This window comes from Thamnophis sirtalis, unplaced genomic scaffold, assembly GCF_051295495.1.
Source record: "Thamnophis sirtalis isolate CommonGarterSnake01/CBP01778 unplaced genomic scaffold, rThaSir2_p1.2 scaffold_6, whole genome shotgun sequence".
Taxonomy (NCBI): Eukaryota; Metazoa; Chordata; class Lepidosauria; order Squamata; family Natricidae; genus Thamnophis; species Thamnophis sirtalis.
Genome location: NW_028261386.1, coordinates 125,011,837 through 125,039,792, shown reverse-complemented (window position 1 = coordinate 125,039,792; position 27,956 = coordinate 125,011,837). Strand labels below are relative to the sequence as shown.

At 38.7% G+C, this 27,956-nt stretch overlaps 1 protein-coding gene across 3 annotated transcripts in view; it reads left to right on the top strand.

Annotated features, from left to right (window-relative positions):
• The first annotated feature begins 1,626 nt into the window (after positions 1-1,626).
• Positions 1,627-27,956, top strand: part of ADGRB3 (adhesion G protein-coupled receptor B3) — a 549,324-nt gene continuing 522,994 nt past the window's right edge. For all 3 annotated transcript variants that reach the window (XM_087718921.1, XM_087718919.1, XM_087718920.1), the window contains exons 1-2: positions 1,627-1,753; positions 4,261-5,029. In XM_087718921.1, the coding sequence (XP_087575047.1) occupies positions 4,276-5,029 (754 nt within the window). In that variant the 5' untranslated portion in view covers positions 1,627-1,753; positions 4,261-4,275. The remainder of the gene's footprint in view (positions 1,754-4,260; positions 5,030-27,956) is intronic.

Genomic DNA, 27,956 nt, shown 5'->3' with positions numbered 1-27,956 from the left:
GCTCGCACCCGGTTGTGGGAACTGACTCTAGAAAAACCTCCCAGACGCAGGAGGGGAGAGAAAAAGAGAGAGAAAAAAGAGGCTTTTTCTGTGGGGAGGGGAGGAAAACGTGCTTAGGATTGAGTAGCTGTGACGTGTCAAATCGCACCGCCGCGGCGGGCTCCACTTGCCGGAGCCTGAGAAGGGAAGAAAGCTTTTTACTTCACGCACTCGCACGAGGCGCGCGCGAAAAGGAGACCGCCATCCTCCTCCCCCCCCCCCACACACGCACGCACTCGGTCCCCTCCTGCGCGCGCGCCTGGGCGAAAGGCGCGGGAGAGAAGCCCCAAAGACAGAGCGCGTGCGCGTGTGTGGTGGTGGTGATGGTGGTGGGGCGGTTGTTCCGCTTAAAAACCCGCGTTGGGCTGCTGTAACGGGAGGGAGAGTCGTGGGTGTGGGTGTATGTGGGGGGTGTTCTGTGTGTGTGTGTGTGTGTAGGTTTGGCAGAGATTCTTCGGGAGCGCGCAAAGGCGCGCCCGCGTTCTGGAGAGCGCGGGGGCTCACTCACCCCATTGGGAAGAGAGCGAGGAAGAAGCGCGCCCGCGCGCACGAACGCACACACCAACACACACATATCCCACACACGCACACACAGACAGACACAGACACAGACACATATCCACGAAGAGCCACTGGAGAGGAAGCCCAGCGGCCGGGGCGCACGCGAAAGCGCACTCACACGTTCCCACCAATTCTATTTTTCTCTCACGCACGCACGCGAGCGCACACACACACACACAGACACACTGACCCGCACGCACTCACATACAAACTCGGGCACGCAGGCACTCACCCGCACGCATAGAGATACAGTAACTCTCCCCTCTCTCTCTCTTCTCTTCCCGCGCTTCCCCCAGACCTTCGTCACTCTCTCTTCTTTCCTTTCGACGGAGTCCTGCTTCTTCCCCTTCGAAACAGCGATTCGCCATCCTTGGCCAAGGAGAGAGGAGGGGAAAAAAAAGAAAAGAAAGAAAGAGCGGGCGAGAGATTCATTTCTCCCCCCCGCCCCTCATTCCTCAGTCGCGGCTCTTCGCTCAGGTATTTTGAGAGCCGGAGGAGGAAGGAAGGAAGAAGAAGAAGGAGAAAAAGAAGAAGAAGAGAGAAGGGAGGCGAAGAGAGGAAAGGGAGTAAGCGGGTTTTTTTACCCACAGCCAAAGAGCCAAAGCCCGCCAACAAATCTGCAGTAGGGCAAGTGGATCTCTTTTTGAGTTTGCCTTCGGGTTCGCCTCTTCCTCCTGGTTTCTCTGCTGTGGGGTTTTAGACTGTTTTCAAGTGAAACAAAACAAGCGAGCTGCTGTTTTAAAAAAAGAAAAAATAAGCCCGTTTTATCCTTTCCCCCCTTTTTTTCCTCCTGCAGTGTCCGTCCCCCATCTTAATCCGGTTTGGATTTTTTTTTTTAATTCCCCCATCCCTACTTCACTTTATATTTGGTTCGGTTTTATTAGATCTGGAAGAAAGGCTTTGGCCAGAACCGTGTGCCTCTAACCCCCCCTCCCTCACCCCCACCCCAAAAATCCCAGCATTTTAATTTTTATCCCGCCCCCACCTCTCTCTCTCTCTCTCTCTCCTGCTTTTGATTTTGAATGCCAGCGGAGGAAAAATGGGCAACGATGCTTCCGCCAGAAGGGGAATGTCTCCGTGCCTCTTTTTGGGACATGTGCTGGTGGTGCTAGGATCTTCTTAGAGACATAGCTGCCTGCTTTCGGAGTGGAAGGTAAGGGTCCGTGCGGGGGGGGGGGGAGAAATGGAAAGGTGGTTGGGGGCAGTTAAGCTAGGGTGGTGGGTTGGGAACCTTAGCCTGTTTTTTTTTTTCCTTTTTTGTGCTTGGGAAGCAAGGCGAGGTGAGATAATAGGACTTGACACATAACCTGCAAAAAACCTCTTCATCCCCGGTTATCAAAAGTTAGGAAAAACACTCCTTGGCAAGTGGGCAAGGAATCGGGGATTGATAGCCCAGCTGCAAGAGGAATCTTGCCTCCTCCATGGATGTGAATGGACATGGTGATTTCACGGAAAGAAGGGGAAGAAGAGGGGGGATTGCTCGGGTTAATGGGAAGTTTCAGGGAGGTCTGTGGCTCTTCCTTGGTGGAGCCAATCTGTGGAGTGATGGCGCCGTCTAGGTTTGATTAAACTAGTATCACCTGGGGTGGGGGCAAGAGAGAGAGAGAGAGAGAGAGAGAGAGAGAGAGAGAGAGAGAGAGAGAGAGAGAGATTGTCTTTCAGTGGAAAAAACTGAGTCCCCATGGATCTGAGGTCCTCTGGTATCAAACATTTGAAACCAGCTTTCTCTTTCCCCATTTCATGGTCTGAATCATGTGAAACTCTTGCTTCTGAAATGACTGGCATTTGCTGCATCGTTTCCCCAAATATTATGTCCTGCTGTATTTGGTGCGTTTAAAAGACGGCCCCATTGTAAGAATAGTCTCTTTCCTGATCAAACAGGAAAGCCAAAATAATATCCATTGGATTATAAGAGCCTTAACAGAACACAAGCCAGCCAGTAGAAGCTCTGGCTGTTTTTAAGAAATCGTTTCCCTAGTGTTTCTTCCTGCAGTTCCTCAGATTTTTATAAAATGTCTAAATAAGGCCAACACATTCTGAAATAGATGTGCTTTGCTAATGGAGTTCCCCAAAGTTATGCTTTTAATTCCACATTGTCTTTCAGTGCAAATAATAACAGGGTTGCAGTGCTCACAAAAGTGCTCATTTGTAACAACATTTGTAGAGTAGAGGATCATCATATCCAGGGTTTGCTCATGAGCAAGTTCCTTCTCATCCTTTCAGCCTCATTTTGCAAAGAAGCCATTTGTTGCTTATAATGCTCAGCAAAGAGAAAAGGGATTGTCATTTCTTGGGGAAGCCTATTTTCCACAATGCACATTACTCCCTACCCTGTTGTTTTTCTTAGGGAACTTACAGATTTAAAGAAAACTAAGGCATTTGCTTTCCTCCCGTTCATGTTTAGAGCTTGTGATTTATAATCTGGGCAGCTCAAAAATCTCTTGATTTGTTCAGCATTACGCAATTGGGGGAGGGAGATGCTGCCTGGTCATTCAGAGTGGAGATTTAAAAAAAAGCTGGAAAGAATAAAAGGAACTAATAACATTTATTAACTGTATTTATGTTGTCACTACATAAATAATAAAAAAGTGTTAACTAATTCATTTAAGAATATTAACTTGACATCACAGAGAACTGGTCACCATTAACTAAAGAAATAAGCAACTTCACAAATATGACTGCTGGAAATGTCTTCTCTCTCACACAAGGTTTCTCTTAAATGTTCTGTAAGTGAATGCATTTGCAATTCACATCCTTTAGAAAGAGATACATAGAAATTGCAGCTACTGTGAGGATTAAAATGCATGTGCTATTTCTAGGATAGAATTGATAAGAGAAGAAATGCCACTATTACCCAACACACATATTTGAAAAAAAAAGCATCAGTGTGGGATTGTTTAAGAGGGAAGTTGTATCTCAAGAAAGCAAGTAGCCCCTTTAATTTCTATTGGGAATTCACTCTATATATTCCACATGGAGTGAATTTCAGAGACATTTCAGTATTTGGAGTACTGTAACTTGCTCTCCTACTGATAGAGGGGAGAAAGTTTTTCTCAGAATTAAATGATCTATTCAGATTTTTTTTTAAAAAAATATTAATATACTTAATCTACTATTCTAGTGACAACCATATAAAAGATAATTCCCTTAGTATAGGAAAGAGTAAATTCTACATTTTTATGGCAATGATTCATAATAATTGTTCAAAGTGACAATAACAGTAGAAAAGATGCTGAATAACAATAGTTGCTCCCAATTTTTCTCCTTATTGCATGAAAATACTGTATAGAAGAGCTATATAAAAATAATTTCTGTTCTGTCTGATACAGTTTGTCATTAAAATAATCAGAGCCTGCCAACCTGAACTTGTGCAAAACAAAAAAAGACATATTTGTGTTAATAATATAACAAACGTTATTTTTTTTAAAAAATCTGGAAAAGCAAATTAGTCAGCCAAATTGACCACATGGTGGCACTATTCACACAGCATCCAACAATTTCTTGAATTAAAAATAATATATTTAAAACTATTTTTAAGGGGGAAATAACATATATATTCTAAATGGAATCCTGGAAAAATATCTGGCTGCAATTTTAGAAGACATTTGAGTTTCATGAAGCATTTGACCTGCATTCTTGATTTCCTCTCCTCTTCTGCAGGCCAAATGACATAGGATGAAGGCTGTTCGTAATTTGCTGATTTATATATTTTCCACCTATCTCCTGGTTATGTTTGGATTTAATGCTGCCCAAGACTTCTGGTGTTCAACGCTGGTGAAGGGGGTCATTTATGGATCGTATTCTCTAAGTGAAATGTTTCCCAAAAACTTTACCAACTGCACATGGACGCTGGAAAACCCAGATCCAACCAAATATAGCATTTACCTGAAATTTTCCAAAAAGGACTTTACTTGCTCTAATTTTTCCTTGCTGGCTTATCAGTTTGATCATTTTTCTCATGAAAAAATTAAGGATCTCTTAAAGAATAACCATTCTATAATGCAGCTGTGTGATTCCAGGAATGCTTTTGTATTTCTGCAATATGATAAGAATTTCATTCAGATACGTCGAGTCTACCCCTTTGAGTTCATAGGATTACACAAAAAGGAAGATGATAAAAAGTCTTTCTTTGAATTTCTGGTTTTGAACAAGGCGAGCCCGAGCCAGTTCGGTTGCCATGTATTATGCACTTGGCTGGAGAGTTGCTTGAAATCTGAGAATGGGAGAACCGAGTCCTGTGGGATCATGTATACAAAATGCACCTGCCCTCAACATTTAGGAGAAGAAGGGGGAAATGACCACTCCATGGTGTTGCTCAATAATGTCGTATTGCCGCTGAATGAGCAGACAGAAGGCTGTCTCACCCAGGAACTGCAGACCACCCAGGTCTGCAATCTCACACGGGAAGCCAAGCGGCCACCAAAGGAAGGTAGGTGGTCTTCAAAAGGGTCCCATTGTCCCACTTCCCCTTCGTGTAACAAATTTAAATGGTCTCTGTAAGTCAAGCTGAGTTGCACTCCACACCAGTTGCTGCATGAAAGGATTTCTGAAGGTCTGCAGTTGGTCATTCTCTAGATGCCTTCCAAGAGGGAGGATCTCATTTTGTTCTTTTAATGTAATATGTGAATAATCTTCTTTTTTTAAGAAAAAACAATCTAGCTTTCCTTTTCTATTAAATTAGGACTTGTGATTTTATTCTCCAGTAAACATAGAACTACGCTGACAGGTTGGTTATCAAGTTACGTGTCTCTCTCTCTCTCTTATTGCAAGTGCCTTCCTACACGTGATTATTCACCTGTGACCTTTGCTGTGGTTTTGCAGGGAAGGTATTTCGAAACGCAATCAATAATAAATACTATTGAAAGTTAAAAAATCCAAATAGACTAGGATCACAGAGGTTGAGGGAATGGGTAATCTTGACTCCCAATTTGTTAGTCATCATTGACCTAAGGTTAGTATTACTGTGCAAAATGGTGTTAATAAGAGGATGGCTTCTGAGATCTCCCTTGGTCACTGAGATTAGGAACCATCTATTAAAGGCCTTTAGTGGTACTGTATAAATACCAGGGAATCCTAGGTTATCTTGGCTAGCAACCACATTCAAACATATTTAACATCTCCGAGTGTGTAAAACCGGAAGCTCATTTGCTCCTATCCCAGACAGGAAAAGTTCCAGAAGAAACATTTATGTTCTCAATATGGTAAAGTATATGGCAAAATGGAGACTTAGATCATAGCCTACCTGTTTAATAAAGTGGATGGTGGAAGCTTTGGAGATGATGATGATGATAATAATAATAAAGCTTTCTAGATGCTAGCCATTTAAAATTCATTCGATCACCTTTCTCCTTTAACATGTCTTCCTGGTAACTCATGAACAAATACAAAGAAGATGATGTGGGCAATTTCTCAGAGAAATGAAAGAGTGAAATGTTAGGGATGTGCAGTGGAAGCTCTTAAATCTATGGAAATGTGTCGAGATAAGGGGTGCCAATAACATTACCATTCTAAATGGCTGAGTACATGGGTTTATGAATAGAGATTTATTGAACAAATGATATTTTTTTTCCTGGTAAATTAATACATGGGTGCCTGGAACCAAGGAGAGAGAGGAAAAATAAGAGATTGGGGAAGGTGAGGAACAGAGGGAGAATTTTCTTCCTTATCCAGCCTTAGCTCCCTGTGATAAAGAAGGTTGCATTTTCATGCAGAAAATGTTTTCCTTTCCCCTGTTTCTACATGGTCACAAAGCTCTCTGTCTGTGGGGAAGCAGAGCCAAGCTACTGGTCTCTGCAATAGAAGTTGCCTTTGTAAAGGAATGCAAAATTGACACGTTGTTCTGTGAGGATTTTCTTTAAGGGCAGCCAAGGCTGAGAGTTGTGGGAGGAAAAAAAAAAGTGAAGCTGCTCAAACTGCAGAGGTGCCAAAGATACTTTTCTGGTTGGGCACAGGGGGAAGAGTAACTCGGTTATAGTCCAGCTAAAGGACAATGCAGGTTGATAGCTTCAAATAAGGGGTGGAGAGGAACAACATGGGTTCACAGAGTTGATTTATCAATGAGAAAAAGGTCAATATTTTATATATTCTACAGCAAGGGTGGGGGGAGAGAGACTAGAATGTGATTTTAAATTATTTATTTATTTTTCTCTAAAGACCCCTTGGAAGCCCTTTTAAGGGCAGGGATGGTATTTAACATCATTCAACATTAATACATCTCCCTTAGAATAGGAAAAATGTGTCCCATATTGTGAAGCTTGAAGGTAACCTTTAAGGCAATTAAACCATAGAAACCATATATTAGCATCGGAAGGCTTTAATTGTTTTGGGGAACAGTCGTGGGATTTAACCCATTCCTGATGGAAACAGGAAAAGCAGTCTTCTTTTTACCTGCCTCACTTTCCAAAGACCAGTTGTTGTTGTTTTTTTTAATAAAATACCAGCAGCTGGCAAACTAATTGCCTGTTTACCAAAACTGAGTGGGTGGGTGGATAGATGGATGGATTTATAGTTAGTTTGCTGATTATGCTTGCGATAGATGGATAAGATAGTTCTATGTTTGATGGAGATTGTGACTAATAGGCTGCTTTGATTGGTTTTAGTTGGAAATAGTTGGTCTTATTTGGAAATAGCCACAATTGAAGCTTTAAGAATGTTACCCTGATTGTAAGAAACACCCTAAAAAAGGGTGTATGGCGCCTGGAATCTCACCCAGTAGAGGCAGATCTAAAGAACTGCACCTTTCATGTTGTGGTTTCAAGTGTTGTTAAGTCACGTCAACAGTCTGATATCTGTTTTATCCATGGTAAATGATTGAGCTTTCATGTTTGAGAATGAGGCAGTAGGATTTCCTTCAAAGTAAAATAGGTTTTAAAGTAATGCGTGTGGCAATCTAAATATTTGTATACAAAAAATAGTTTACTTGGTGTTTCCACAGAAAATGTTTTAGATTAGACTGAAAGCTGTTACACTTTGGCAAATTGTATTTGATTTGTCCCAGAGAGCTTTATGTAGAGGAATCATTCCTTAACTGTGAAGGCCACACAACAAGATTATGTGTGTGCCTTTTTGACTGTTCAATTTGAGGAAGAATTAAATTTTAATTGAGAAGAATCCCCTATTTTGAATATACTTCTCTCAGAATATTAAGTAACAATACTTAGGAAATGAAGATGTATATGTAATTTTGCCAAATACGTTTCTATTATATATTTTTCTCTAGCACGGTAAAGGTTAGGTGTCTAACTTTAAATAGTACAAATGAAATAAAAAAACAGATTTTCATAATTCTGTGCTTCGTATGCTTGAATAGTTTATCAATACGACTGAAATACATGTAAATTAAATATTTTTAACATTCATTATACTGTTTATTGCATAAAGTTTTCAATGGAATAAGACAACTATAAAATGATATTTTTGCTTAGAAATAATAATACTGACATAGGATTAGATTTCTGAAAGAATATATAGATAACCTTTACTCTGGAAATGAAATCATGCTGTGAATTTTGGAAACTGTGCCAGAAGGTCCCACAAAGCCCCAGATTTTGGAGGTTTGCAGGGGTGATCAGATTGTTCATTCTTCATTTTTCTGATCAGATATTCTATTTATAAAAAGCTTTAAATGGATACTACTACTGATTATTGTTTCACTGATATACTGCTCAAAGCATGATGAAACTTTCTTGTAAGAGCTGGTAATTGTATTACTCAAAGATCTTTGATACCTTATAAAGAAACTTTTGCATTTAATTAAACGGATGCAAAAGAAGAAAGACTAAAGGATGAAGAAAACTCCCATGATAACAAAGGGCATTGTAGCTCAACAAAAAAATGCAAAAGCAGATGAGTAACTGTGGTGTGTAACTAGGGACGATGAAGAGAATCAAGCAAAATTTTTGTTTGTTCTCCTGAATTGATGGAATAGATGAAAATAAAGTGATCCTGTATTCTGTGCTTGAATACTTATAATAATTGATTCAGTATATAACTAAACTATGACTTGGTTTTCAAAGCATGTAGACAGATTGGGCACCCACCTGAATCGTTTTAAAAATATATTAGTATCTTGATGGAGATGGATGACAGTGATTGTTCTACTCTCAAAGCCAACTGCCTGGGAACTGAGTTGTAGTGATTAGGGTTACTCTTCCACACATGTCCTGCTTACTGGCTTCACATCAGCATCTGTTTTCAATGGAGATATAATGTTGACTAAATATGATTTTGATTCTTATTGTTAAGGTGAAATATTAACTGGATTAACTGTGTAGTGTGTATTGCCTGAAAAGTTGTCTGGAATGCAGTTCATGAATGTTTTAATCATTCATTTTTATCAGTGAGTTGAGTTTTTAAATTTTCTTTTTCAAAAATTAAACCATGTACTATGGAGTTAACTTTATAAGAATTCTGGTATGTAGGGTTTGGGTAACAAAATGTAGGAAATGGTTGTTCTTTTCAATAACAGGTTCTTCTTTAGTGCCTGTGTTTGTTTATTTAAGGGTATCTTTTAAGATGAAATCTGCAAAGTTGCTTACCAATTCATTAAAAAAATCACAGTTTGTTTTGAGTATTCACATGAATAGAAAGAAGTATAAATCAAATAAGTAATAGACCATTAACACCCAATAAACAACTTAATAACTAATAAAATTCAAACAGTAGGACTGTAAAAAAGTAGATCAATCATACATTTAATCAGGCAATCAAGAAGCCCAAATAAATCTAGTTTGAGTTTTGGAAGCATGAGCCTTCTTCCATAATGCTGGCACCATCATTGAAATGTTCATACTCTTTATACTGTTTTCATACAAAAACAAGATGAATACTTTCTTTGGATGACTAGAGGTATTGACGGTAGATTAATTTAGGACACATTATTTTACATGGTGCACAAATCTACAGTTAATTCCTTGGGAAAATGCAAAAATGTTGCAAAAACTAAACAAGAAAACAGTGGCTTTATTCAGTTCCCAGATTTATAACATACACAAAACACTGGATATTGAATTCCTAAGGCAATTGCACATATTAAATGACATTGCAGTAATCTTTTTTTTAAAAAAAATATATTGAATTTTTGAATTACTTCTATATTCTCCTGTGTTTTTTTAATATTATCAGCTGAAAATATCAGCATTGCAGTGCTCAGTTTTCAGTATTAATTTGTACCAGAATGATCTGTTTAACATTTCAATATAGAGAAAGTAATTTATTCAGGGAAGAGTTCTTTCTTCCAGGGGAATTAATTTTTATTAATATTATTCAGTCATATTCCATGTGCTCAATCAAAGTACCCAAATTCTAAGTTGTTGTGGCTCTTTAAATCTCAAATTGAAGTTTAACTGTTCCTCTGTAAGTCTATATTAATTGCAATAAAATAAAGGTCATAGTATTCTACTGGGCATTATTTATATTTATTTAATTTAAAATTTAAAACAGGATGTAGAGAGTGGAATGTACAATAGGCATACTGCAAAATTTACAAAGCATGCATCATATACAAGCATGCATGTATATTGCAGTATATTGCAATACATTAGTAATGTACATCACTGATATACATTTAATATACCATTAATTTTTAATTTGTAAGTATGTATTTAATCACATATATGTAGCTTCCCATCTCATCTAGCAACTGAGTGGCATTGTCATAATAAAATATAAGAAACAAAACAATTTAAAATAAAAATCAAATAAAACAAGTAAAAATGGCAAGAAAACATAATATAGATAGTGTATTCTAACACTCTTTGTTTCTAATTTATACTTTTTATGATAAATAAAACATGTGTAACATGCAAGAATAATTTCTTTATGATATAAGCTCTATGATTTATAGTTTTTGTTCAGTGTATAGTAGAAAACCTTTGAGGCACAATATAGGATAAATATAAATGGCTCTATCACATGCCAATGTGATTCTTTTAATTTAATTTTAATTAATTGTGCTTTAGTATGATAGAGTTGGAGCTTCTGTCGCAAGATAATCAATTTTCAGCTACAATCTTCTCATGGAACAAGAGGAAAAATATCTGTAGCTATTTATTAGATCATTCATTCATTCATTCGATCTATCTATAGTCTTAATCTGGATAGACTTTGGGCTATGTACAAAGATAAACAATTGCATAGACAACCAGCTGATTTACAACAATGCTTAAAGAATAAAGAATCTTGTATCACCAAATAAATTATGCTTTCATGGCCCAGAATAATCTGTATTTTAATGTTTTATCTTTTTTATATTTTAGTGGCTGTTGGAAATAAATGGTAATGATCTTGACTTGGTTTCATTCATGGTTAACTTGGAGGAGAGATTCATCATCTTTGGAGTTACGTTCAGGCTTGGCCTTGGTGATCTCATAAATGTGCCCAGCTTGTTTTCTTTAAAATAAAGGTAGTCCTCGGCTTACAACAGCTTGTTTAGTGCCTATTCAAAGTTATAATGGCATTAGAATGTGACTTACGGTCGTTTTTCATAGTTATGACCTTTGCAGCATCGCCACAGTCATGTGCTCAGAATTCAGACGCTTGGTAACTGCTTCATATTAATGTCCATTGCTGTGTCCCAAGGTCATCCGATCCCTTTTTGTGACTTTCTGACAAACAAAGTCAATGCCAGCTCCGGCTGCCATTCGGGGGGGCGGGGGGAGGGGCGAACAACTGGACCAGCTGCCAAGACTCGTGCTTACCAGATGGAGATTTCCCTCCTCCTCAAGCAGTCCAGCTGAGAACTCTACAAAGCTCTTCATGATTGACCGCCAGGAGGTTTCCACTGAGAACATTCCAGAACTTATAACTGACTGGACAATCCATAATTGATTGCTGGGTGGGTTTCACTCTGGGTCACGAGGATAGGTGTGCGCATGCGCAGGGGTGGGATTTAGCCTAATTACCAAGTAACTATAAAAGGTGGTGGGGAGCACCGGGTGTCAGCACTGACAATTTATTCATTGCCTTAGTGCTTTGTTGGTCAGTTCGTGCCGGAGGAAGAAGATAAACTGCATTTTGAAACCGTCTCCATGTTTGGCTGTTTTCGGAACCTGACAGTCAATCGGGCAGCCAGATTTATTTAGCAACCGGGTTACTAACTTATTAGCTGCAGTGATTCACTTAAGAACTGTGACAAGAAAGGTCATAAAATGAGCAAAACCCACTTAACAAATATTTCACTTAACAACATAATTACCTGCAATGCCTTTTTCTAAAACCTTTTTTTTTTTACTTCCTAGCCCAGGAATTTCGTGGTGCTTCCCCATTCCAGTGTTAGGAAGACCTAAGCTTGCTTAAATTTTATCGAGATGCCTGGGTGTTGCTACTGGATGTGTTTGGCCTGGTCATGGTTGCATTCAAAAAGAGGAAGTGGATAGAAAATGTGATAATTCCTGCGGGGGTGGTGGTGGGGTAATGCAGGATCCAATCTGGGTCATTCCCTGGGTCCAGAGTTTAGTCTTCTGAGCTTTCGGACTTGTGCTGGAAACCATCCTCAGGGAACTTCTGTCCCTCATGAGAAGAGATAATCTTTAGGATCAAAGTGATAAAAATAAAATAAAACTGGGGTTTGTGTGTACTTAAATATTTAATAAACCAAGTAAGAAATATTTTATCTGCTGCCAGATGCCTCCAAAATGTCCGGGTCATTTGAAGGCTAAGCAGACAGATGACACAATTTGTGCTTTTTCACTGCAATCCACTATTCCTAAATGTTACATTTGAGGGGGGGGGGGGGAAACAGAACCAAGCATGTGGCAGAAGAAGCTTGCAAAAAGAAGCCATGAATTAAAAAAAGTGAAAGACACTTGGGGCTCTGGGGGAATAAAAGCATCTTCAAAATTCCCTCGGTGCTTCACAATTGGATGAAGCAGTGGCTCAGCATATCAGCAGATGCTCCCTTCTAATAGTCCTGCCTTTCCCCCTCCTGGTCATGTGACGCAAAGCAGCCTATCCAAATGCATCCCAATCCATAGAAACACGTGTCTTATGGCCACTGCTGGTAAAGGCTTTGGAAAGAGTTCTAGAAGACATGCTCTCTATATTGTTAATTCTCATTTTATTCTTGATAAAATGATAACGTTGACAATTATTGGTGCAGATACAGAGATATATGCATAGTTTGACGCATGGTTCCTTACTGGGAACATCCCAACATTGATTGGAACCTATAAATACAATTATGTACTGAATTCTTCCTCATTTCCTTACTTAAACAAGTACAGGAGTTAATGAAGATAAGAGATGCAAGTAGCAATTCCAAGTGTAATGCAATAAATATGGAATAGTACTTCATTTTTAGAGAGTAGATGGTGCAGTGAGGTGCAGGTAAAATAATGGGTGATAGAGCATCCTCTATAGAAGAGCAATAGGAGAAAAGCTAAAATAAAGACAATTTTTTTGCACTTTCTGTGTTCCACTCCCTAATGAAATTTCTTTCTGAACATAAAGTGAATCAAGGAAAGATTGCTGAAAGAAATTGTTATTGCTTTCCTTGACTTTTTTATTGTTAAAACTCTACTGTTCAATCATTGAGAAGAATCATTTTCCCCCTGAATTTTACTACTTTTGGTGAAGGAGTTATTTGAAACTGCAGTTCTTAGAATTTTGCAGAGTATGCAGGCTATAGGTGAATAATGAATAAGGTGCTATATGGTGTGTGGTCTATATGGGTTTTGGGTTATATAATTTCAGGGTTTTTTAAAAATTCTCTACTCTTACAATATGCCAATAAAAAGTTTGGTAACAATAACATGAAAAATAATCCAAGAAAACAGCTTCATTAAATAATGTCTTAAATTGCTGAATGTCTAGATCCAATCAATTCTCATTTGAGATTATTCAATAATCTGTAGATCTTCAAAAATACAAGTCTGTCTGTCTGTTTCAAGAGTTCATTGAAACAAATGGGCCCAATCCTACTTCTACAAAGTGAGGCACTTACGTAATGTGGTAGTAAGAGTTGGAAGAATGGAATAAAATATATAATATACTTTAGAATGGGAACGGTTTTTGGACAAAAAAATCTGTCTTCCATAATGGTTTCAATTGGAAGTTCTTTAGTTTATTATTACAAGTCCTAAATCTATAGATGTCTACCCTACATATGAATTTTGTATATGTTACATTCATTGTACAGGGTGGAGGCTATTTGTAGAACAAATTCCTATTTCCATATTCGTGCAGCTTTTGGAGAACACCCAGGTAATGACATTGGCTTTAATTCCATACAGAAGGAGGCACGCTAGAATCCATTGATTTTCTAAGTTTGCTTTGGACTGTGTCCACTTTGCTGACAGAGGAATCATTGCACATTATTTCAAGCCTTGTTTTCTTGAACAACCAATCATGACATTGGACTATTAGGTTTTCATCAGTCAAAACAGTATGGCCCTCACTAGGAAAAAAATTGCCAGAGGTTTTATGGCAATATAATGATGTGCTCATGTGTCCTAAATTAAACAAACATTTCTTGGAAATGCAATTGTCTTCAGGATAGGAAGGAACAGTTCTTGATTTTTTTTATTATTCCAAATTACTTCTTTTGTGCCCTTTTTGCTTCAACAATGTTAAGTGTATTAAACAAACATTAGAGATATCTTGAATAATAATAGATTACTTTTGCTATTTCTGTCAGAGCCAAATGTGCATTTGGCTCTGACAGAAGCCAAAGTTTGGCTCAGAGTTATAATTACAGATCATGCATTTAGAGTTGTTCCTTCAATGTATACTATAGGACTATACACACACACACCCAATTGACATATATATAAATAGCTCAAAATAGATCTATACTAGTCTCCCTTTATTTATTAATCAGCTTAAATACAACACAAATGTAACAAAGGCAACAGTAAAAATACTGGCTTTCTGTCTGGATGGTCTCTTGTGATGAGCCGATAGACAGAGAAAGGAAGCAGTATGTGTCCTCCCATATTTGGGCATACCAGGGGTTGTGACACTAAATACACACACACACACACACACACACACACACACACACACACATGCCATGAGACATTAAGAATGGGTAAGGGTACAAAACAGGACAATGATAATCTTTGTAAATTATAAAGTACTCTGAATAAAAATGCATGGCATGAGATCTGAGATCTTCGGTGCAATTTAATTTTCTCTGAAAACATGTGACTCAACAGTAAAATAACAAATTCAATAAATGTTGCACAAAAAGTCTTTTCAGGAGATAAAAGGATTATATAAGATTCGAGTGAAAATAATAGAAGATTAGTATGTATAATTTTCAGCCATTACAATAATTTGCTTACATCCAGATTGCAAAAAAAACCTAATGCATAACATTGATTTCTTTGCCTTCTATTTATAATTTTGGTACAGAGATGGTAATCCTGTATCTGTCCATATTATATCAGATCATAGGTACCAAATCCTCTATAGAAATGGCGGATGGGGGAAGGGAAGGGAGAGAGTGAAATGTATTTGTATCCAGCAGAAGAAAGGGTGAGGAATTAATTTTATTGTTTACCCATTTATTTTTCTGCTTCCAGGGCTGCCCCTGAAATGAATACTCTGGATTCACTTTTTGCTGTAGAAAACACAATATTAAAAACCAAATAATGACAGAATCCTTCATTGCTGCATGTCTGCAAAGATGATTCCCCCATATCGTATTAAGTGTTCTGTCACCAAAAACATTTATACTTAAAAAATACCTTTCCAGGTAAACGGTTTGAACTATAAATACCACATTTGTTAGGACTAATTAACATTGCCTTTATATAAATTTAATGCTCTGATTTCATTGTGCTATGTGTTAAATATTTTTTTTACTTTTCTCTATATGTGCATAACTTCTTACACATTTTTTCTGCATTTCCAATCATATTTTTAAAAGCATGCTGCCAAAGTGAAAAGATAAAAATTAAAACATGTATTTTGAAAGAATAATGTACGTAAAATACTTTTTTTTTACAATAACAGCTTTCCAGTAAACTTTAAATTAAATTTTATCTTGCCTTTGAAAACACCTTAATTAACTATCACTATAGCTTTTTTTAAAAGGCTGTTCATTTGTGGGGAGGGGGAAAGTTGCTCTCCAACCATTATTCAATTAAATGCAAATACATGGCACTTAATAAAAATCACAAATCAACATGCTGGAATGGAATTAAATTAAAAATAAAAACAAAATAGGAAAAACATCAAAGCAACCCACAAATTTAGGCATTCCAGACAAAGCCTCTTAAGTCTGGCCATGTATCACCTTTGTTTTGCAAACTGCAGTATTTCCAATTTTTCCCCAGGTACAATTCAAGGTGCAAGCCTTCATCTTTAAAGTCCTATATGGCCCAGGGTGGGACTGTCTTTCCAGAGATGGGTTTCATGTCATTTTACCACTGGTTCACCACCCATCAAAAATGGGAGCGTGCATGCACACTCACTTTATGTTTGTTCACTTTCCGCACATGCACTTTGCTTGTGTGCGTGGCTTGCATGAATGCACACAGCTTAGAAAAAGTGGCTAAATAGGACGACAGCTATCTTTTGACCACCACTTGACGGCTGTGACCAGGGGGGCATTTGCCCAGGTTCGCCTGGTGCGCCAGTTGCGACCCTACCTGAATCGGGAGGCTCTCACAACAGTCACTCGGGCCCTTGTGACCTCTAGGCTGGAATACTGCAATGTGCTCTACATGGGGCTGCCCTTGAAGAGCATCCGGCAACTTCAGCTAGTCCAGAACGCGGCCGCGCGAGTGATTGTGGGTGCACCTTGGTTCACCCACATAACACCTATCCTCCACGAGCTGCGCTGGCTACCTGTCGATCTCCGGGTGCGCTTCAAGGTGCTACTAGTCACCCATAAAGCCCTGCATGGTAGTGGATCTGCGTACTTGAGAGACCGCCTTCTGCCAATTACCTCCCTGCGACCAATTAGATCTCATAGATTGGGCCTCCTCCGAATTCCATCGGCCAGCCAGTGCTGGCTGGCAACTACAAGGAGGAGGGCCTTTTCAGTAGTAGCTCCGACCCTTTGGAACGAGCTCCCCGTGGAGATTCGTACTCTCACCACCGTCCAGGCCTTCCGCATAGCCCTTAAGACCTGGCTAGCCCGTCAGGCCTGGGGACAAAGATAGCCGCCCCTCCCGAATGATGAATGAATGTTGCCCATTATTTTTACTTATATGTGTCTATGTCATTGTTTGTATTCCCCCTCCTGATTTTATGTGAGCCGCCCTGAGTCCCCTCAGGGAAAAGGGCGGCCTATAAATGTTAATAAAACAAACAAACAAACAAAGACATAGCACCAGGATGGGTGGGAAGCCCCATCCACCCGCTGGTTACCACTACCTGTTCACCCGAACTGTCTGAACCAGCTGAATACCACCACTGCACCTTTCTCAAAAGACATCTTCCATTCTACCAGGTCAGATAGGGGTGGGTGTACTCCTAGACCCTTTCCCCTAAATGTTGTTATGGGAACTAGGGAGTGTGCCTCTTCTGTAGCAAAGTCTGCCCTATGTATCATTCTACCCCCCTGAAGTCCAGCAGATTTTGACCAGCCCAACAACAGAAAAGCTTTGAAGACTCAACTTTTCCCCAAAGCACTAGGACAAGATTGGATAACTGCACATTTGATTTGGCACTTGGATTTTGTTTAGTTTTATATGTTGATTTAACTTTTGATTGGGAGCTGCCCAGAGTTTGGATTAAATTGAGGCCTGGGAAATTAGGGACGATGCAGATTGCTAGAGATGACTGATGATAGGATAGTAATAGCACTTAGTCTTATATACCGCTTCACAATGCTTTTACTGCCCTCTCTGAGTGATTTGTAGAATCGGCCTATTGCCCCCAACAATCTGGGTCCTCATCTTACCCACCTTGGAAGGATAGAAGGCTGAGCCAAACCTTGAGCCTGGTGAGATTCGATCTGCCAAATTGCAGGATGCTTATTTTCACCACATTAAATGCAAAAATCCCTGCACTACATAAAGTTGTCCCAGAAGTTGTCGTTTTCTTTAAATAATGAAAACATTTTCTTCCTATCAGAAGAAGAGTGAGGTTGGAAAGAATGCAGATTAAACTGCAAAGCTTTTGTCTCTGGTTGAAAGAAACATTGTTACTGTAGTACTCTGTATCTTTTCTATTTTAGGATGAAACATGCAATAATCTAAAAACGTATTGGCTCCTTCTTCTTCTTCTTCTTCTTCTTCTTCTTCTTCTTCTTCTTCTTCTTCTTCTTCTTCTTCTTCTTCTTCTTCTTCTTCTTCTTCTCCTTCTCCTTCTCCTTCTCCTTCACCTTCACCTTCTCCTTCTCCTCCTCCTCCTCCTCCTCCTCTCTCTCTCTCTCTCTCTCTCTCTCTCTCTCTCTCACTCTCTCTCTCTCTCTCACACACACACACAGTCATGCACCTGCTTTTATATTGAACACAGGAGACTAAATGGGAAGATAGTTCCATTGGTGACAAATAAAAAGGCTTCCTGTTATCTTTATCTTGCTGACATCAGAAAATCTCTTAAGACTTTTCCAGGTGAATTTTTACAGCTTTAGATGATCATTCTCTGGCTCCTTTCTTTTATATAATCAACATTGCTAAACTATAATCTTAATTGAGATGCTCCATTTAATTGGGAACTCCTTTTATCTTGTTAATAGGAATAGTAGATTAACAAAAGATAATGTTATTGTGAGTAACATGTAAAGAATTGCAGTTTATTAATGCTTCTAGATTTGGGAGAAGTCATTACCATCGGTAGTGCTTCTTGCTTGCTTCAAACATTTTAAATATAGTCTTTATACTGAAGTGTCCAGTCTATTTTAAAAAAAATAAATCCAGGTTTGGGTTTTGTTTTTTTCTGCCTTTAGGGACATAAGTAAACTGAAGTTCAAACACGTGTCACAGAATAAAAATAGTTGGTTTTTAGGGGAATGATTTCCAAGAACATAATAATTAAACCACATATTTTTCATCTATTAACTCATTTATTTAACTGTATTTTTCTCATTGCTTGCACCCATTAGATATGGAAGTTATTTTATTTAAAAGTAAACTAATTTTTAAAACCTCACTTTACTTTTAATTACTTGTTCTACCTGAAATATAATACAAGCCACAGCTTAAATTGTTAAAAAAATGTCATCCTGTTTTAAGATTCTCTAAATCAGGCTTTTGAAATTGTTTACTCATTATATAATTTATTTACCTACATTAAATTATCTGTAATCAATCTGAAATTACAAACATTGCTAGTCTAATTTATTTTTTTAGACTCTATTTAGCTTTGTTAAATCATCCCAGTTAAATAAATTTTAATATGTTTTTTTTTCTGTTTGTAAAAGAGAAATAGAAAATATGACAATAATTATCAATGCATCGATGCTTATGAAGCAATCTGAGGTGTTGTGTTTAAAGTGTTGGATTGAGAATTAGAGCCAAGCCCAGCATCAACAATGGAGCTTCTAATCTAAGTAAATATGAACTAGGCATATTCTCAGCCTTAATTATCCTATGCATGTGGTATTTATAAGAGCCGAGGTGGCGCAGTGGTTAGGGTGCAGTACTGCAGGCCACTTCAGCTGACTGTTAACTGCAGTTCAGCGGTTCTAATCTCACCGGCTCAAGGTTGACTCAGCCTTCCATCCTTCCGAGGTGGGTGAAAGGAGGACCCAGACTGTGGGGGGCGATATGCTGACTCTGTAAACCGCTTAGAGAGGGCTGAAAGCCCTATGAAGCGGTATATAAGTCTACTGCTATTGCTATTGCTATTGCTATATAAGTCTAACTGCTATTGCTATTGCTATTGCTATTTTATGCTCTGAAAGAAAGAATTAATTCTAACAAAACCTAAAAATACATTTACTGAGAATATCAAGCAAATGAAATTTATTATAGACAGTCCTTGATTTTTTGACCATAATGGAAGCTGCCCTTTATGGTCATAAATTTTGGCAGTCATAAAATGGATTAGATATGTAATTGACCTATTTTGTGACCTTTTTTTTTTGCATGGGTTTAATATGGATGCCACAGTCATAAAGCAGCCACCATTGTCATTAAGTGAACGCCATGGTCATTAAGTGAGCCAATGGTTCACTATGGGCTCAGTTTTGCTAAAACCTGAAAGTAATTGCCAGTTTTCTGCCAAACTATTGTAAATTGCAACCACATGATTATGGGACAATGCAAACAGCTGTAAATGCGGCCTGGTTGTTGAGCACCTGAAATTTGATCCATTGACTATTAAGAGAGTGACAATTGGACTTTTGAATCCGGGTCATAAATAGCAGCCGACTAGTTCCACTGTAAATTCAAACGGGCACTAAGCAACCAGTCATAAATAGAGGACTACCTGTATATTACGTAACACTTAAAAACACATGGAAAATATTTACCCTGTGATGTCGCTCTGGAAGTCAGTTAATGAAACTGCTTCAAGTATAAAAAGAAACCTTGTAGCCAGTGAAAAGATTTATAGATTGATCTATTATGAGTTTGCCCGAAATAACTGGTGAGAAAGGGGGCAGGGGGAGGGAGAGAGACAAACATACTTGCATTCATACCCACACATCTTCTCTCCCACACTAACCTTCTGAGACCCGACAAATAAGAAATGCTCTGACATATAGGTTAATTCCCATAATTTCCATGGTGTTGCAGTGGTTAGAGTGCAATACTGGTACAAATCTTTTTTATTTCCATTTCATTCTATACAATCACATGTTTACTGTGCAACTGAGGCATATAACATTGGGTAATAAACACAGCCCTCACTTTTATAGAAAATGCCCCCTACAATACAAACCCAATATACCGCCTTAGCCCACCATACACCCTCTTTCATCCCCCTCCAACTTTCATTCTTCCTTCTCTCATACCCCTCTACACCTACTTCCCCTCCCCCTCTATCTAACCCTAACCCTATCACTCCCTCTCTTAATCCATCCTTCCTTCTCCTCCTCCTCTCTCTCTCACCCTCTCTACTCTCCTTCTTCTTTCATTCAGCTCCTCCCTTCGGTATACTTCTATTACTTTCCAATATATTCAGTTTGTTCTGTTTTGACACTAACATTAAAAAACCCACAGTATACAAGTGCAATCATGCTTTAAAATTTAACACATATTATATTTTCCCCCTCCCCCCCTCCCCCTAGATCCCCGCCTCCCTTCCCTCCCCCCGACTTCCCAAAGACCATACGTGGTATAACTTTTTGACAATCACAGTCTAAAATATCTCTACATTGAACTCAGAGTGCAATACTGTAGGCTACTTCTGCTGATCACTGGCTGCCAGCAGTTTGGCAGATCGAATCTCACCAGGCTCAAGGTTGACTCACCTTCCATCCTTCCGAGGTGGGTAAAATGAGGACCCAGTTTTTTGGGGGAAAGAGGCTGACTGTAAACCGCTTAGAGAGGGCTGTAAAGCACTGGTAAGCGGTATATATTGTAAGTTTAAGTGCTATTGCTATTTCTATAATTATTAATCAAAGGTGATAAAGACAAAACCTGAAAGCTATGGAAAACAACATCCTGGAAGAAGATATTGGCAAACCATTTCTATACTCTTGTGTGGCAAACTCCATGGACATTTCCATGAAGTTATCAGGAGTCAAGTTGGAATCAAAAGAGGCACATTTTGTTTCCACAGGTACAACACCTGGGTGGCTTTGTGCCAGATCATCCCTGGTTATAATTTTGATGGGAGATCTACCAGGACTGTAAACTAACCTGTAAAATGGTAAAAACTTTCTGCAAAAGGCTAAGGCTCAGGAGGTCACCAGAAACCAAAGATAATTTGGAGACTTTACTAATATACCGGACAGTAGCTGTCTCATGTCTGCCTAAGCAACTATTATCTCCTGTAATCACAAATGACTCCATTTAATTTCAGATTAAAGTTCCTTTAGTATTGCTGTTTAAAATCCATTAATGAGAATTGCCAAGAATTCAATAAATTACCTAGTGCATTCAAAGCCTATGCTTTCTCTATTATTTAGGAAAGTCCATTAAATTTTGTAATGACAGATTTATTTTTTTGTTTTTACCGAGCTCATAAAGACCTAATCTTTATGTACTGTTTTGTTTTTGACTTGACAGTTAAGTTGACTTTTGTTTTATCATCTGTAAACAAGCAAAGTTGGCTTTGGTCCATAAATGAAATTTAAGCTGGAATTAATATTTTAAAACGAATTGGTTCCGAGTTCAGCAAACCTATTTGCAGAAGACAAAAGGGCTGGCTTGCTTCCATCTTAAAATAAGCTCTTGCTGATTGAATGCAGAGGCCTCAGAAGGCACGTAATAAAATTGCTTAGTAAAACTGTTTTACCACAACATTTCGCCATTTATATATTGCTTTTTCAAGACGCTGAATGAAATATATATCAATATACTCAATGGGCATAATATCAGAGAAAATCTGGCTTTATCTACAAAGGATTTAAATGCCTTCATTATCATTGGAGGCTAAACTACAATGTTGCTACTCAGTCAAGTAGTTTTACTTTCTTTCAAGTTCACATAACATGATGATACAATAAAAAGTATCAATAATAAAACATTGTCAAATTTAAAACACTTCAAACCAGATAGTTTTTAAAAAAGAGTTATCTGCAAAATTGTAGTTGAAAGAACTAAATAATAATTTCCAATATATATATATATATATATATATGTGTGTGTGTGTGTGTGTGTGTGTGTGTGTGTGTGTGTGTGTGTGTGTGTTGTGACCCAGCAGAAGTTTGCTGTGAGTTGAGTCAGGATGCAGGAATAACAATGCAGTTGGGGCTCGTTAGTGTGGTCTTCTGAAGATAAAAGGACTGATGGTGCCACGCCCTGGTTGCAGAAGTCAATGTTCATCGTTCATCGGTCGTGGTTTGTTTGTGAGAGGCACTTGGATAAGTGGTTTGCTTTCTGTAACCCTGATTCAAAGAGACACTTGGAGAAGTGATTTGCTTTCTTTCTGAACACCTGGTTCTGCCGTAAGAGATCTTTGTTTTGCACTCTGTTATCTTCTTGCCAGAGACTTTATTTATGTTTATTTTTGGGCTCGCAGCCAGCGTGAGCCGAGGCTGATAAAGTTATTTCCTTTTAAGTCTGTCTGACTGTCGTCTGGTAACGAGCGGAGAAGGGGGGACAGAATGTATGTATGTATGTATGTATGTATGTATGTATGTATGTATGTATGTATGTATATGGATGGACAGAGCCCATCATGATTAGTTGCCCGAAAACAACAGAAAATGTCACGTTTCATTAAAAAGAAGATTCATCCACCATAAAAGACAAGAGGTGATACAATGCCTCATCCAATGAGCTAAAATTATGACTCAGAAGAGTTTCTTAACGTCTCCCATCTTATATTCTGCACAATTTTGACAGTCCTGCAGCTTTAACCTTAGACCCTATCCCCGTGATGGCGAACCTATGGCACGCGTGCCACTTGTGGCACATGGAGCCATATCTGCTGGCACACAAGCCGTTAGCTCCAGCTCACTTGCACATGCCGACCCGCTGATTTTCAGCCTTCCAGAGGCCATTTTTGCCCTCCCCAGGCTTCAGAAAAGCCTCCAGAGCCTGGGGAGGGCGAAAATGGGTTTCCCTGCTCCTCCCCCAGGAAACTTTTTTGCTTTGTATTATGGGTGCTAGTAGGTGTGCGCACTATTATCACATATGTGAACTTGCATTTTTGGCACCCAAGAACAAAACGGTTGGCCATCACTGCCTATCTTTATAAGCTACTGAAAAGTAGCTATGACTATTTCTGAAAGATAAGCATCCAGGAGCATAGTTGGTCCAGAAGCAACTCAAGGTGTTCCATCCAGAGTAAGGTAAACGAGTATCTCTCCATCTTAAAATGTATCCGGTTTACTTCTTGTTAAAAATTTAATAATTAATTTCCGTGACCCGTCAAAAGCGCGGACGACAAAAGCGCGATCGACAAAATCGCGCCTTTGACGTCATCACAGCGCGACGAAAAAGATCGAAAAATTCAAATAAAAATTAATACAAATTAAATTAAAGCAAGCCGATTCACATAAAGGTAAGGGTTAGGTTTAGGGTTAGGGTTAGGGTTAGGTTAAGGGTTAGGGTTAGCTTTAGAGCGTTAGCGTTAGCGTTAGCGTTAGGTTAAGGGTTAGCGTTAGGTTTTTCGTTACTTTAACGGTTAGGTTTAGGGTTAGGTTTAGGGTTAGGTTAAGAGTTAGGTTTAGGGTTAGGTTTAGGGTTAGGTTTGGGGGGGTTAGGGGAAGGTTTTAGCTTTATTTTTACATTTTTTGGAACTTTTTCGTCGCGCTGTGATGACGTCACAGCGCGCTTTTGTCGAGCGCGATTTTGTCCTACGCGCTTTTGTGGTGGAACCTTAATTTCCTTCCAGTCATAAACTTATTTTAAGGAAAATTGCTGTGTTACAAACCTTAAGTCCCATGATTGGGACCAGTAACCAAATATCTGGCATTAAGTAGGTGTGGGAAATGTTGCCTCCTGTCACATTTGTTCCAAAGAGATTCAGTGGCTGATAGTATCACATGCTAATAAGAATTCTAGATGAATTTGTTTTATTAATTAATTTATTTGCTTTGTCAAGCGCCTATAAGATAATAGATATAAGTACATACAAGATTATGAATACATGAAATGGATACAAATAAAAGGGAACATTATGACAGGTACGGTAGGCACGTTGGTGCGCTTATGCACGCTCCTTACAGACCTCTTAGGAATGGGGTGAGGTCAACAGTAGACAGTCTAAGGTTAAAATTGTGGGGGTTTGGGGAAGAAACTACTGAGTCAGGTAACACATTCCAGGCATTAACCCCTGTGTTGCTGAAGTCGTATTTTCTGCAATTGAGTTTGGCACGGTTTATCTTAAGTTTGTATCTATTGTGCGGTCATGTATTATTAGCAATAGCAATAGCAACAGCAGTTAGACTTATATACCGCTTCATAGGGCTTTCAGCCCTCTCTAAGCGGTTTACAGAGTCAGCATATTGCCCCCACAGTCTGGGTCCTCATTTCACCCACCTCGGAAGGATGGAAGGCTGAGTCAACCTTGAGCCGGTGAGATTTGAACCGCCGAACTGTAGATAGCAGTCAGCTGAAGTGGCCTACAGTACTGCACTCTAACCACTGCGCCACCTCGGCTCCCCAATTATTGTGGTTGAAGCTGAAGTAGTCATTGACAGGTACAACTTTGTAGTAGATAATTTTAGACATTATATTAAAATTTAAAAAAACAATAATTAATAAAAATGTATTAAAATACAGAACTTTAGAGTATATTTGTTCAACTTTAGCATTATATTGGTTTGGTTTATAGTTTATTATATTTATATGGGGCAACCAAGTCCCTAAATCCTATCCCGTTCAGAAGGGATTCAGAAAATGTCCTCTCCAAGACTACACAAAACTGTTGGATTGCCTTACTCACAAAATGGCAGTTTTTTAAAAAAAAAAAAACAGCCAAGAACTTGTTTGCTTCTGCCTGTTTCAAGATGATTTGTTTCCCAGAAGGACTAAATTACCTTGCTGGCTTTAAACTGTCAAAAATCATACCTCTCTCCCACATAACTCTCTCCTCTCTTTTATTTCTCTTCTAAACCAAACAAACATTAAAGCAGATTGCAGAAGCCATGGAAGGCAATCAAGTAAAGAGGCAGTAGGCCTCAGCACACTGATTTCTTCCTACTATGAACTGAGCTTATGAAATGGGTTCATCAAAAGTAGGGGGAAACTGCTTGGTTGAAAGCAATTTTATCTTCAAAATGTTTAGAAAGTTATAATACAGGTAACTTACCACATGTGAGGGTTGGAAATTCAAGCCCTGTGTTTGATGAGGGGTGAATCGTGGTTTTTTTCCTTGGAGTATACCTGAGCCGAGGTGGCGCAGTGGTTAAATGCAGCACTGTGGGCTACTTCAGCTGACTGCAGTTCTGCAGTTCGGCTGTTCAAATCTCACCGGCTCAAGGTTGACTCAGCCTTCCATCCTTCCGAGGTGGGTAAAATGAGGACCCAGACTGTGGGGGTGATATGCTGACTCTGTAAACCACTTAGAGAGGGCTGAAAGCCCTATGAAGCACTATATAAGTCTAACTGCTATTGCTATTGCTATGATTAAGAACAGTAAACCCGAGGTATATTCTAAAAAAAACCATATTTTTATTGTAAAATAAATAACAAACAAACTTACTGGCTAATAACTAGGTTCTGGTAAAGTTCCTAGCCTACCTGCCCGTGGCAGGCAAACAGAAAGGGAAAGAAAAAAGAAGAAGGAACGGACATGCTCAGTAGGCTTACAGAGAAGAGTCAGCCTACCGTATGTCTTAGAATATAAGCACAACTGGCAAAACAAAAAAAACATCGTGACACCACAGTCCATAGTTACAATGGCACTGGAAAAAGTGACTTATGAATGTTTTTCACACTTGCTGAAATTTGGCTATTTTACCAAATTTCAGTCACAGGCCATTTTTATGATTAGAAATGTGAGATTTTGACTCAAAAGCTTAGTACTCCCCCCCCCCTTCAATCTGTTCAAAACAGAAAATAAATAGCATATCAGGTAGCATCCTCCAAGGAACATCCTTTTCAGCCTTCCAACTAGTTGGGGGAACAAGTTGCCCTGGGGAATTATTGGCAGTTTGATGTCCTGTAGACTCTCTGTATTTCTACTCTTATGAGTCTCAATTGCCTCAGGCAAATGATCTGCGTATGATAGTGGCATCATATCGTTCCTGAAGAGTTGTATATCCTGGCTGAAAAAGAAGATCAAGTCGCTCTTTGTGTGATCTTTTTTTTGTTGTTTATTTTTTCCCCTCTCTTAATCCATTCCCTCCCTTCCTTCTCTTCCTCCTCTCTCTCACCCTCTCCACTCTCCTTCTTCTTTCACTCAACTCCTCCCTTCGGTGTACTTCTATTACCTTCCAATATATTCAGCTTGTTCTATTTTAACACTAACATTAAAAAGCCACAGTATACAAGTGCAATCATGTACTTTAGAATTTAACACATATTGTATTTCCCCCCTCCCCCCTCCTCCCAGAACCCCACCTCCCTTCCCTCCCCCCGACTTCCCAGAGCCCGTACACGGTATAACATTTTAACAATCACAGTCTAAAATATCTCAACACTGAGCTCAGTTTCTTACTGTTACCCAAATTTTAAACAGTTTAAGTTATTACTAATGTTAAACATAAAGTATCTGGAGTTTCTTAGTCCCATAATGAGCAGTTCACATTGTTCTGTGTGATCTTTTGTTCTGCTCATGATAAGGGGATTCCAAAGAAGATCCCATATTAATAATATTGAATTGGCTTAGTTAAGGTTGCTATTTTGAACTACTTGAAAACTGGGTACTTTTTATTAGAATCAACTCCCTTGCATCTTGACATTAAGATTCCTTCTTAATTATCCATAAGTACTGGAGCTAGTTGCACTAACAATAATCATTTTGCCATTTGAGCTAGAGGAGATTAACTGAGACAGATGTTTTGAAGCAAATTAAGTCATACTAGGTAGGTGCTTCTTCAGTGGAAATTTGAGCAACAACACTTACCATTGCAGATGGCGTAAATCAAGTATACATAGCACAGAAATACAAGTTAAACGTTTATGACAGCTAAGGATGTAGAAGTCAAATTCATATTACAGATGTGATAATTCTGCGCACATCTTAAACATGTTAGTTATGCTGTGCCCCAATTAAATATCATTGATTAAATTTTGTTTTAATGGTAATTGAGTAATTTTATATTATACCCAAATATCTTTGGTCATTGTCACAGAATTTCTGCAGCCGATTTAATGTGCCTACCATACGGACACAATTCACAGCTCAGGGAAAGCATTCATTAGATAATATGTACATATTTTCCTTTCAGTGCCAAGGACTTTTGACTTCTGTCCTTTGGACAAAGTATGGGAGCACAGGGCTCTAAGGGGCAATGTTTCAATGTTCCCCTGTGTACTTACAAAAGGAGCACTATAACACTCATGCTTCAATCCCATTAGTAAAAGGACTGCAAGGTCACATGCTGATATAATGATGTCAGTCATTAGAGAATAACATCCTTTAAAATATGAACAGAAACCGCTATTGTACATCCCACAGAGAAATAAGTTGTGTAAGAAGTAAGAAAGAGCTTAACATATTTACAAAATTAGAAGAAAACATTTCCAGTAAGCTTATGAATCTTTCACAGTCTTATATAGACAAGTATCTGCTCCGGTCTGTTAACACAGATCAGACCAAACAGCTATCTCTCTGCATCCACAGTCACAAAATACCCAAAATGTGGACTCATGCAAAATGTGTCATAAAATATATCCACTATTGCATTTTATGTATTATTTGTTTGTTCAGATATATAGAAGTTTGCTTTAATTATA